The 13418-nt window shown below is 45.1% G+C and overlaps 1 protein-coding gene across 3 annotated transcripts in view; it reads right to left on the bottom strand.

The window, feature by feature from the left end:
* Positions 1 to 3525: 3525 nt before the first annotated feature.
* The window catches only part of CMBL (carboxymethylenebutenolidase homolog), a 34620-nt gene continuing 24727 nt past the window's right edge, over positions 3526 to 13418 (bottom strand). For all 3 annotated transcript variants that reach the window (XM_088442284.1, XM_088442283.1, XM_088442285.1), the window contains exon 6: positions 3526 to 3827. In XM_088442284.1, coding sequence (XP_088298410.1) covers positions 3645 to 3827 — 183 coding nt within the window. In that variant the 3' untranslated portion in view covers positions 3526 to 3644. The remainder of the gene's footprint in view (positions 3828 to 13418) is intronic.

Here is a 13418-nt window from a genome sequence, read left to right as displayed (position 1 = left end):
AAAGATCAGCAATGGCAAGAACAGCGTATCAACAAGACCATCAGCGCTGCTACTTCAGGTAAGGAGCAGTCCCAAAATGGCAGCCATCTTCTTCAGCATGCCGAAGCAAGGCAGCTGGGAGTGGAGACTGGACAAGCAGCCACCAATGGAGGGACTGGAACACTAGGGACGACAGCCCGGGTACAGAGAGAAAACCAATAGGCAAGTATTATCCTGAGAGGCAGTAGTGAGGAGCAGGAATGGAAACTCCAGGCCACCAGGAAAGGGAGATAGCCACCACAAATTGCTGGGAAAGATTGTTAGAAATAACACAGCAGGAGGCAACCACAACACTCCAGGACATACAGGAGGGAGTGATCCAGCAGATCTTCGAGTTTGAAGCATAAATATCCAAGAAAACATGATTATATCAATATTTGTGCAGGAGAGCTAAAGAAAGCTGCTTACTCCTTGCTACTCCATGCCACGTTCCCCCATTGGTTTCTAAATGACACCAAAACCGCCGCTTAGTAAATTTAGCCCATCATCAAACTAAATGTGAGTGCTGATCTGTAATAGATATGTATGTATGTGTATATATAGGAAGTGAAATATCATAGAAGTGTAATGGTCAACACATACACCTACAGAAGAAAATAATTGGTAGATCTAGCATGACATGAAAACTATTATATAACTATTAGGAATGAAAAAAACTGAGAAGGGATGAGGGTGGAATAATAGGCACATAGGCTCCACGGGATTGCAAAGTTTCCGAATTATGAGAATAATGACAAATCTTGGAGGGATGTGGATAGCAACATTACACATTATAAAGACTCATCACCTGGTGCCATCACCCAAGGAAGAACAACCAAAAAAAAGGAGTAGGAAGGAGACTTTTTAAATTCCATCCAGGAGAATAAAGTGGCAGAAAATTCAGGAAAAATCTGTACACCACTAACATAGACTTTTACATGTCCATGTACGACATTACTATGTGGTGAAACCATTCCCGAATGGAAAGGGGAGGGGTGACCGCCAGTGGGTTGGAATCAAGATGTTAGCAGCGTTACTGAGATTTTTAAGCAGAGTTTTTATAGTTAAGAGATTCTATTTGAAAAATGAAACATACCCCTGACACACAACTTCTGGACTCTAGTGATATATCAGAATTGTTGGTGAAATATTAGGAATCACTTTATGCAGTGACTCCTGTCACTCCTGCATCTTGTATGCAATTTATATGGGAAGTAGGTCTCCCGTGACACTCGGGAGTCTGAAAGGGATTCTGACACCACCAGTTACTGACTGGGAGGTTCAATTTATTATTAAATGTGTTCCTAATGTAAAAAGGCCAAGACCCGATGGTCTGTGCTGCATACTATACATCTGTTCATCTTCTTCCTCATGTAACATCCTATTATTGATGGTAAAGGGTCCCCAGACTAAGATTATAATGCTACCTAAACTGGGTTAGTAACCCAAATATTATTTGATTTATTACTAGTTATTTATATAGTATGCACATATTCTGCAGCGCTTTACAGAGAAAATTTGGCCATGCACATTAGTCCCTGTCCCACTGGTGCTTATAATCTATCACATGCACTCACTTAATTTTTCTTGGGAGCCAATTAACGTACCAGTATATTTTTGCAGTGTAGGAGGAAACCCACGGAAGCACAGGGAGATTATACAAATTCCACACACTATCGTACAGTCTTACAAACATATCTTTATTGAACCAGGACTTATAGATTTTTTTCCAGACTTGTTGCTCTCAGACTGCAGACTTTATTCCTTTTCTTTACTTTGCCCATCTGAAACAGGGTTTGTGAGTGGCAGACCATTGGTGCACAATGCTAGACAGTTGATAGCAGCCATGACTCTATACATATACAGTAGCTGCTAAAAAATACAATATTGTTGGGAGTTGTGATGTGGATAAGGCATTTGACAGTGTGTTGTGTTCACATATACTGTAGGATTTGCATTACCAAGGCTTTGTTCCTGATTCTATTAGGATTTTTCAGACTTTATACTGTAACCTTGTAACCCAATGGCCTTCCTTACAGTCAATGGATGGTAAGTATGAAGTGTGAGTGTTGTAATAAAGTGTTACAGAAATCAGTGTGTGTCCTGTCGTTTTTTTGTAATATTTTCTTTACAGTGGAACTATAGGTCCCAGTGGGCCCTTAATGTCTGGGCATGCTGGCACTTGTGGCTTTCCAAGTGCCGGCATACCGGAGCAGGCTTGCTGGGACCTGTAGTTCCTCTCTAAAGAACAATATTAAATCTATCTTTTACATGGGATGTAGTTTATATCCCAGCTGTCAGGATGCCGGAGCTCAGATAGCCGGCACCGGAATCCCAACACCAATCAGAATCCCTGTGCCAGCATCCCGACAGAAAGTATTGGTGTTAAAGGGATGGTTAGGGGCTAAGGTTAGGCACTAGGGGAGGGTTAGGCTGCAGGAGGGGGGAAGGTTAGGTTTAGGGGTAGGATACTTACTGACAGGTGTCGGTATCCTAACTATATCGGGATGCCAGCGTTGGTATTTTGACCGCTGCGATCCTGAGTGCCGGCATCCTGTACCCAACCCTTTTACACCGTTATATCCACACCCAATGCTCAGGGGTGTGGGGAAAAGCCTGGGGCTTTCAGCCCAGTGCTGACTGATCCTCACGAGGGGGACCCCATTTTATTTTTGGGGTCCCCACTTTTTGAGGATTTTCAGCCCTGGGCTGACCAGTTTGGGGCTGGTTTACATTATGGCAGGAGGACCCCATGCCGTTTTTTTTTCTGATTTTCCAGTACCAGACTGGGCTCAGAGGTCCGGGGCTGGTTATGCTTTGGGGGGGACCCCACACACTTAAAAAAAAAAAAAAAGTGCCCTTTATTTAATCATTGAAACACCTAAGTCTGCATAGATCATACTGATCTGTGCAATGCTTTGGACAAACATGCTGCTCACAGGCAGGTCTATTTTTTGGGGCATTGTTCTGCGATAGCATTATGATTTTGATTGATTTGACTAACTTGATTCTTAGTAAATCCATGATTTCTATTCTTGTCAATGTTAATCATGTAATGTTTTGTCCGATGGTGTATTGCCGTGTATTGGAGTGTGAAGTTGTGTTTCACATGTGATTTGCTGTCGTATTTGGCTTTAGTCAACTTGTTAAAAGCTAATGTACACTTGACCTCCTGGTACAATATGGCAATGTTGATTACTGGCATTCCCTTGCTTTGAACTTCTGGGCTCATGACTGGCCCCTCCATACCCTGCACCATTACCTGCTATACACTATTACTAGTTGGAGGGTGATCAGTTTCCTTGCTAAAAATGACTTTCCCCCATTACGGTATGACACCTTGGGAAATCTGTACTGTGCTTAATGTTTGGTGTTTATTTTCTGCATGATGTGTTTATGGCGGTTATGCTCCGTTTGAACTTTTCCATAAACTATATAAAACAAAAATCAGCATTTTCTCCTAATGTGCATAATAAGCCATATTTATGATACATAAAAGTTAACAACTGTTGTGTAGAGATTTATTTTATATGGATTACATACTGATTTAAAATGGGACAACAAAACCACAGCTTCCACACTTCTTGTTTGCATTAATAAAACAGTATGGTAAATAATGCATTGAATTAGTTAACATATTTATTGAGCCATTCCAGCATGTCTTTCCGTGCTTCTAGAATGCATGGTTTATCCTCAGGGTTAATGTCCTCCTTCTTCCTATGGGCAAAACCATGCTTTTGCTTTGGAAATATTTTAACTTTAAAGTCGGCCTTGGAGTGCTCTTTAAGTTTTTTATCCAATAATGAAACCTACAGGAGAGAATTAGTCAAGGTATCATAATGATGTACAATATTAGGGTTAGCTTGCACTAATAAGCTTATAGACTTAGACTTATAGTCTAAATTCACTAGTACAGACACACATGTATGTTTTTCGAAAATAAATCCAGAACATGTGAGGAAGCAATATTAGCAAGTGTGCAACATATCACTTAGAGCATTAGTAGGGGGACCTCACGCTGGGTTTTCCACCATTATTCAGTACCAGACCATGCTCATAAGTACCTTTGTGATCCTTGAACCTAAAAAAGGTGCTGGGGTACCGTGCCAGCAATAAACATACGCCTTTATCAAGGCGGCTAAAGTACGTACAGAAACCATGTGTGTGTGTATATATATATATATATAAAGTCATTTTTCTTCATTTATAAAGTCCATGGAGTGCCGCCTGTTGCTGTTTTTTAACAGACTTCGCATTTCTATATTATCCTAAGGAAGGCACCCCGGCATTATCGCATTGGAATAGTGAGTGCCCCTCTACATGTTCTATATATACATACATACACATACATACACACACACACACACACACACGTTGAGTCTCCCATATCCAAAATGCTTGGGACCAGGGGTATTTTGGATAGCAGAATATTCTGTATTTTGGAATATTTGCATAAAATAATGAAATATCTTGGGAATGGGACCCAAATCTACACACAGAATGCATTTTTTTTTATACACACCTTATACACATGAAGTCTGAAGGTCATTTTATACTATATTTTTAATAATTTTGTGCATCAAAAAAAGTTTGTGTACATACATGAAATTCATTTATGTTTCATATACACCTTATACACACAGCCTGAAGGTAATTTTCTACAATATTTTTAATAATGCTTTAAACAAAGTTTGTGTGCATTGAACCATCAGAAAGCAAAGGTTTCACTTTCTCAGTCATGCTAAAACTATTCCGTATTTTACACATTATATATATATATATATGGAGTTTAACAGAGAAGGAGGGAACAGCTGTGGAGAGATCTGTGTGTTTGTGTCCTGAAGACGGTCCCTAGGCGGATTGAAACGTCGACTCCAATGTTTTAATCAAGTTAAGTAATAAGGATGTGATTTTATTCTACTACCTTACCTGGTGAGTGCCCTCCTTCTCTGTTAAACTGTGTTTTGGATTCCTATTGGATCTTTGAGGAGCACCACACTGCTGACTTATATTTACATTGAGTGCGGATATCAACGTTCCTATATATATATATATATATATATATATATATATATATATATATATAGGCAAAAAAGTATTTGGACAGCCACCGATTGTGCAGGTTGTTGCACTTTAAAAGATGTGAGAGGTCTGTAATTTCCATCGTAGGTACACTTCAACTGTGAGAGACAGAATCAGAACAAAAAAATCCAGAAATCACATTGTATGATTTTTAAACAATTTATTTGTATATTCTTTCTGAAAAAAAATATTTGGACAATCAAAAAGTTTAACTCAATACTTTGTAAAGTAACCTCGGTTGGCAATTACAGAGGTCAAACGTTTCCTGTAGTTCTTGACCAGGTTTGCACACACTGCAGCAGGTATTTTGGCCCACTCTTGAATGCAGATCTTCTCTAGATGTGTCATGTTTTGGGCTGTCGCTGGGCAACACGGACTTTCAACTCCTCCACAGATTTTCTATTGGGGTGAGGTCTGGAGACTGGCTAGGCCAATCCAGGACCTTGAAATGCTTCTTACGAAGCCACTCCTTAGTTGCCCGGGCGGTGTGTTTGGGGTGATTGTCATGCTGGAAGACTCAGCCACGTTGCATCTTCAATGCTCTTACTGAGGGAAGGAGGTTTTTCCCCAAAATGTCACGATGCATGGCCCCATTCATCCTCTCCGTAATACGGATCAGTCGTCCTGTCCCCTTTGCAGAAAAGTATTTCCAAAGCATGTTTTCACCCCCATGCTTCACAGTGGGTATGTTGTTTTTGGGATGCCACTCATCATTCTTCTCCCTCCAAACACGGCGTGTGAAGTTTATGCCAAAAAGTTCTATTTTGGACTCATCTGACCACATGACATTCTCCCAATCCTCCTCTGGATCATCCAGATGGTCACGGGCAAACTTTAGACGGGCCTGGACATGTGCTGGCTTAAGCAGGGGGACCTTTCGGGCGCTGCAGGATTTGAATCCATGACGACTTAGTGTGTTACTAATGGTAACCTTTATGACTGTGGTCCCAGCTCTCTTGAGGTTATTGACCAGGTCCCCCCGTGTACTTCTGGGCTGATCCCTCACTGTTCTCAAGATCACTGATACCCCACGAGGTGAGATCTTGCATGGAGCCCCTGGTCGAGGGAGATTGTCAGTGATCTTGTATGTCTTCCATTTTGTAATAATTGTGCCAACAGTTGATCTCTTCTCACCAAGCTGCTTGCCTATTGTCGAGTAGCTCATCCCAGCCTTGTGCAGGTCTACAATTTTGTCCCTGGTGTCATTAGTCAGCTCTCTGGTCTTGGCCATGGTGGAGAGGTTGCAGTCTGACTGTTTGAACTGGTTAACTGTATAAAAGACACCTGTCCACACCCTCAAACAGGTGCCATTAATACAGGTAACGAGTTGAGGATAGATGAACTTCCTAAAGAAGAAGTAACAGGTCTGTGAAAGTCAGAATTCTTGCTGGTTGGTAGGTGTCCAAATATTTATTTTCCGCAAGAATATACAACTAAATTGTTTAAAAATCATACAATGTGATTTCCAGAATCTTTTGTTCTGATTCTGTCTCTCACAGTTAAAGTGTACCTATGATGGAAGTTACAGACGTCTCTCATCTTTTAAAGTGCACAATCGGTGGCTGTCCAAATACTTTTTTGCCCCACTGTGTGTGTGTGTGTGTATATATATATATATATATATATATATATATATATATATATTTATTACACACACAAATTATATTCCACCACCGACCTCTGTAACTTTATCATTCATATTAGATCCATTAAGGTACTTAAGGGGCTATTTAATAAACTTAATTTTCTCTCCCCATACTCTTCACTTTCTATCGCATTTTCTATATCTCAATATTTATATAAAGTTTGATGCCGGGACAGCCAAAGCGATAACGGGCTGTCCCGGCGAGTTGTTACTCACTACAGTAGTGGTACGGAGGCTGCTGTCAGACAGGGATCCCAGAGCTGGCTGTGTGCCTGGCTGCGGGAGAGAGCGGGGTGAGGTGTGTCATGTGTTGTTGGTAGGGGGAGCCGCGTCTGTGATCTGGGATGTTGGGAGGGAGAAGACGCTGCTGCCTGTATGTAGTGCGACAGGGGAAGGAGAACTGACGGCCGCTGTATGTGTGCTGCATGGGGAGTCCGATGGCTGCTATGTCTGTACAGTGGGGGTATCCGACGGCTGCTATGCCTATATGTGTGCGACAGGGGTGGGTGGGGGATCCGACGACTGCAGTGTACTAGGTTACGAAGGGGTTGCCAGCCGCTGCAGTTGATGTGTACGGGACCCATATATATTATAAGGGCACAGTTGTGCCCTTATATTAAGGCTGGATCCCATAGAGAAATTCGGAGGGGGGGGCATGGTGTTTAAGGGGCTACACCTCAAAAGCTATTAGAGGTACGGATCTGAAATTAGCACGGGCTGTAGAACTGTCACTTGGTGCTGCAAGCCAAATTTCAGGGCAAATACATAAAAAATTAGGATTTAGGAGTAATCTAAACTTCCAAGTGTCATTATTTTCTGACACTCTCAATTAGGACCACTTTTCTGCTGTTATCTATGGGGGATTTTTGGGAAGGCATAAGTCAGGGTACAGGGCAAATTTAGACTTGGGGTTTGTTTTATTAGGTAGCTATTGTTCCAGGGTAGGTGCTTTTGGGGTTTAGGTAAATTAGAAAGTTACAGTTTTTAAACCATTACCTCACAATTGCGCCATTATACAGATAGGAAGCTTCAACATGTTGTGCAGCCTCGGTAGGTGCCTTCAGCAGGTGTACTCACTGTGGCTTCACTTGGGTGCACCAAGATGGCTGGCCAGTGCGGGATAGTGGCGGTGGGACACGTGGGAGGTAGCGGGCGATAGCTGTGGCCGGGACCCGGGGAAGGTAGCGGGCGGCAGCGGCAGTGCGAGCGGCGGTGGTGTGGGCTACAGGACCCAGGGGAGATAGCAGCAGACAGATGCAGGCTCAGATCCGTGATGCCTGCATCTGTGTATAAATACACAAACACAGAAGCACGGATGGATCAGTGAGATCCGTCTGTGCTTCTGTGTTTAACCACTTAACTGACAAATATTTTTTCCAAAAACCGCTCCAAAATTATATATACACACAGTATAAACCCACATACATATAGACACACATACATACAGATGTAGCCACGCTCATCTATGCTGCGATGAGCTCGCGGCATGGATGCAGTAATTAGCATGTCCACGGCTATGGCTATTGCGTGCGCATGCACACTAAAGACTTGAATGGGGTACTCGCCGGCTGCGAGTACTCAAAGCCTGGCGATTGCTGCGCGATGAGGCTGGCTACATCTGTATATATATACACACACACATACATATATACATACAATAGAATGAAGGCGTTTCGAGATTTTATTGTCTCGTTATCAGGATAAAGCAAATACATAAACACTATGTACGGCCATCTTCTCTCCGATAGTTCTCTCTGTTTTGCCTACATAACTCAGGGCCTGATTCAGACCCAGTCGCAAGCGCTGAGTGCTCGCAATCGGATCGATGGTGGCCCACAGCGCATGCGCACGACAGGGCCGGCTCCATCGTGCGCATGCGCGAGACCCGGCTAGCGACGGGCAATGCTTCGCTCCGGGTCTCGCACCAAAGGGGGCGAGCTGTCGATGTTGAGTGACAGCACGCCCCCTTTGGTGGGCGGGCCGGGGGGGGGTGGTTGCTGAAACGAAGGCGTTCCCATGAGAAAGCCTGCCGTTTGGGGGCAGCCCCACTGACATCACAAGTGATGTCAGTGGAGAGATTTCGGCTCTGTTAGAGCCGAAATCTCTCTGGGGCTTGCGGCCATGAGACCCTACCACAAGGGTCTCGTCGCAAGCCCGATGGTCGTGATGGCCTTGACCATCGTGTTATTCGATGTTACCAATTGTTTAATACACCTCCTGGAGATGACGTATGTTACTAAGGGAAAGTGGGCATCTTGTGTCAGGCTGGTGGGCGTCTAATTTCATACCGCGATCGCACGGCAATACATAGTGGGCGTGCTAATGTCTTGCTAGTGATCGCAGGATTTGCATACTTTGGATGCGGACCAGCGCGTGCGAACGCAGTCTTGCGACCGGGTCTGAATCAGGCCCTTAGTACTATCCTCTAAGGACAGAACTACCCGAATTACAGCTTCGCAGCATTTCACTACAGAAATCCCAGTGTGGAGCACTCACTGGCTAAGAGAGGTGAGAACCGCACATGCCCATTTAAAAAATGGCGCCATTTCTGAAATTCAAAGATGGCCGCCGCGTCATCGCCCCGCCCCCCTCACCCCTTATATAAGCCAGAAAAGGCAGCGGCACGGCAGTCCGTTGGCGGAGGGGCAGCAGTGAAGAGCTGCCGAAGAAAGAAGACACCGGGGAAGTCCTGGTTGGGCGGTGGCCATGCAAAAGAGCTCAAGGGCCGCCACCCCCCAGGTGAAGCAGTTTGTGGAAGTCCTGGGGGAGGCGGCAGCCATGTAAAAGAGCTTAAAGGCTGCCGTCCAGGTGAAGGTGCAGAACAATAAAATATTAAAACAAACTGTCTTAATGCCCTGCATGCTGGTACTTGTGGTTCTCCAAATACCAGCATTGCGGGAGGCTTGCTGGGGTCTGTAGTTCTACTGCAATATTTTAACTCCTTCATTTGCACTACACTTTTACACAAATCAACCTGGCACCCACCGGCTAGGGGTGCCGGGGATAACCCCGGGCTATCAGCCTAGGCCTGGGGTGCCCTGGAGAGGGGGACCCCATTATTGGGGGGGTCCCCTGCTCCCCAGGGATCCCTGGCCTGGGCTGACTAGCGGTCTGGGTTGATGCTTCGGCTTGGTGACCCAGTGATAGGGCTTCCCTGGCTGTGGCATTAGCCCCCCACTAGAAAAAGGCCGGTGCAGTGTCTGTATAATACAGGGGAACCCTACGCAATTTTTTCCCCTATATCTCCAGAACCAGGACCGGCTCGGAGCCCAATGTTGGTTGCGCTGAATACGGGGGACTCCTACGTAATTTCTCCCCAGTATTTTGGGAATCAGGACTGGTTCTGAATAGCCCAGTGCCGGTTGTGATTAATACAGGGGACCCCTATGTTGTTTGTCCCCTGTATTTAGCACACCAAGTACTGGGTCTGCACAGCCTGGTGCTGGTTGTTGTTGGGGGGGTGATTATTTTAACACTTTCATATTTTTTTAACACAGCAGCACAGACAGATCTCACTGATCTGTCCATGCATCTGTGTTTATTTTTATCACACACAGATGCAGGCATCACGGATATCCCTGAACCGAACATGCATCTGTCTGCCAACTCCCGCTACTCCCCCCCCCCCCCCTCACCCCCAGCTCCCGGCCACAGCTGACACCCGCTTTCTTTCCTCAAGTCCCACCGCTGCTAGCGCCCGCACTGGCCAGCCCATCTCTGTGCACCCAAGCAAAGCCACAATGCATACACCTGCTGAAGGCACCAACTGAGGCTGCGCAACAAGTTGAAGCTTCCAATCTGTATATTGTGAGGTAATAGTTTAAAAACTGCAACTTTCTAATTTACCCAAACCCCAAAAGTACCTACCCTGGAACAATAGTAACCTAATAAAACAAATCCCAAGTCTAAATTAGACCTGTACCCTGACTTATGCCTTCCCAAAAAACTTGCAAAGAGAACAGCAGAAAAGTGGTCCTAACTGAGAGTGTCAGAAATAACTGACAATTGGAACTTTAGATTACTCCCAAATCCTAATTTTTTAAATTTTTGCCCTGAAATTTGGCATGTAGCACCAAGCGACAGTTCTACATGCCCATGCTCATTTCAGCTCGGTACCTCCAATAGCTTTTGAGGTGTTGACCCTTAAACACCATGCCCCCTCCTCGGGAGTTCTATATGGGAGAATTTATTTTTTTCAAGGGGACCCCTACGTCGTTTGTCCCCTGTATTTTGGCAACCAGGACTGGCTCCGATTAGCCTGGTGCTGGTTGTTCTTAATACAGGGGACCCCTACGTCGTTTGTCCCCTGTATTTAGCACAACCAGCACTGGGGCTCCAAAGCCCGGTGCTAGTTGTGTTGTGGGAGCATGTCCCTTTTTTTATATTACACATTCATTTTTTAACAGATGCATGGATGGATCTCACATATACGCCCATCCATCTGTGTCTTTGATTTTTTCAGGTGCATGGCTAGCGCCAGTGAGTCCCTGTCTCCCACTGATGCTCCTGTGCACGGCGCTGTTGCTGCCACTGCTCCGCACCCCCGCTGCTGCCACTGCCCCACACACCTGCAGCCGGCCCCCCCAGCTGTCTCTCCCTCTGCACCCCCAAAACACCTCCTGTGTGCTGTCCGCTCCTCCATCCGTGCTAGTGTACCTATTTGTTGTCCTTCTGCCCTGCAGGTGGCCCAGTTTGCTCCTCAAAACCCTGATGGCTAATAAATTATAAAAAAAGCAATGAAATTCCATACACAAAAAACCTTACGGTTTCACATGTCTACGAAGCCTTAATGGGACATGATCTGAAATTTCACAAAACCTACTGAATTTGTGCCACAAGCTTAAAAAAGCAATGAAATTCCCATCATTAAGGCTGATGTCTTAATGGACATGTTCATTGCGCAATACAGATATGCCATCACACCCTGTGGTTAACTGCAGATTCAGCACTCTCACAGAGTGAGATTGCGGTCACTCAAAAAATGGTGGAGCTGCTAGGTCACAGAATTGTGTACACAAGGGGATATAAGGTAAGCACAATTTACATTGCATTTCTACAGTTATTACCTTGAAGACGGAACTCTGCGAAGTCCTGAAACGTCGGTCTAATGCTTTTTGCATAAAATATAAATTCATAAAAACCTGGAGTGACTGGTGTGGTTTGTACTGGTTCTAGAACTTACCTTGGACTGCTATACCAGCGGTTTTCAACTGGTGTGCCGTGGCACACTAGTGTGCCGTGGCCGGTTGTGAAGTGTGCCGCGGGGCTGTCAGAGCCACCGGGCACATTAAACCGTACTTCAGCATCCCGGGCCGCTGAACTCCTCAGGGAGACTCAGGCACGCCCGGGCAGTTACCTGCAAAGACGCAGCGGCGTGACATCACAGGTCACGCACGCCGCGTTGTCCACTGCCCTCCAGCCTGCTCCGCCAGCCAACGCCCTGCGCCAATCAGCCAGCCTGCGCTCTGTCTCTCTTTACCACCTGCCCGGCGCCAATCAGCCAGCATGCACTCTCTTTACCTCCTGCCCGGCAGCCTGCCTGGAAGCCTGCACGCGATCCTGCTGCAATGTGAGTGACAAGGGGGGAAGAAATGTGGGTTTTGTTTGTGTCGGTGGGGACCAGACATATTTTTTTTCTTCTTCGTGGATACCAGCCATAGTTTATTTTTTAGTGGGGACCAGTCATGTCATTTTTGACCAGCCATATGTTATCCAGCCATATATTTGCCTATTTAGTGGGGAGCAATGTGTTTTGTTTTTGTTTCTGTGGGGCCAACCATGGGTTTCTTTTTCTGTGTGGAGCAATGTGGAACTTGTTTTCTGTGGGGAGCAATTCTGTGGGGCGCAATGTGGTATGGTTGTTTTTTTTTGTGGGGAGCAATGTGGGTTTTTTTTTTCTGTGGAGGCCAGCCAATGGGATTGTTTTATTCTTGTGGGGGCAAATGTAGTGTGTTTTGTTCCTGTGGGAACCAACGTAGTGTGTTTTTTCATAGTCCGCGCACACCGCATCGCCGGATAGTGTGCCTTGGCAATTTTAAAATCTTGTGTAGTGTGTCTCGAGTTGAAAAACACTGCTATACTATTGATTGCAGGAGCACCCAGGTGGTTGCATACTACCAGAACGAGTGCCGGACTATTGAACGTGTGTGTGTGTATATGTGTGTGTGTGTGTGTGTGTGTATGTATATATATATATATATATATATTTCCGCTACTTGCACACCCTGCCAGATGTAACCTACGCAGTGCGCCTCAGATGACTGTCTCGGATGATTCATTCTTGGGCAGGATGCACAAACACGTGGATCTATTAATTCAGTGCATTTCATATTTCAAGTGTTTCAGTCACCCGTAAAGCTCATGCCCGAACTGCAGCTCTGTTTGCTGTATTTACTAATCCCGGTTATGTAAAATGTACTTCCACCCCACTGTATGCTATACTGGTGTGCTATATATCCACTGAAGTGCATCCTCCATGGGCAGGATGTACTTCATGTGGATCTATTCACAAAGGGTATATCATACTGCCACACACGTGTCAGTTTTCCCATATATGCCTTGGGTCCTTGTATGGTTTATCACCCACAGTGCAACCTTCATAGTGCGCCCACCATGGCTGCCTCACCTGGTACACTCGTGGATGTGATGAAAAATACATGGACATGACAATTAT

The sequence above is a fragment of the Taudactylus pleione genome, unplaced genomic scaffold (genome assembly GCF_031769625.1).
Source record: "Taudactylus pleione unplaced genomic scaffold, aTauple2 ptg000309l, whole genome shotgun sequence".
Taxonomy (NCBI): Eukaryota; Metazoa; Chordata; class Amphibia; order Anura; family Myobatrachidae; genus Taudactylus; species Taudactylus pleione.
The sequence above is the reverse complement of the archived record's forward strand: the minus strand, read 5'-3'. Positions and strand labels throughout refer to the sequence as shown.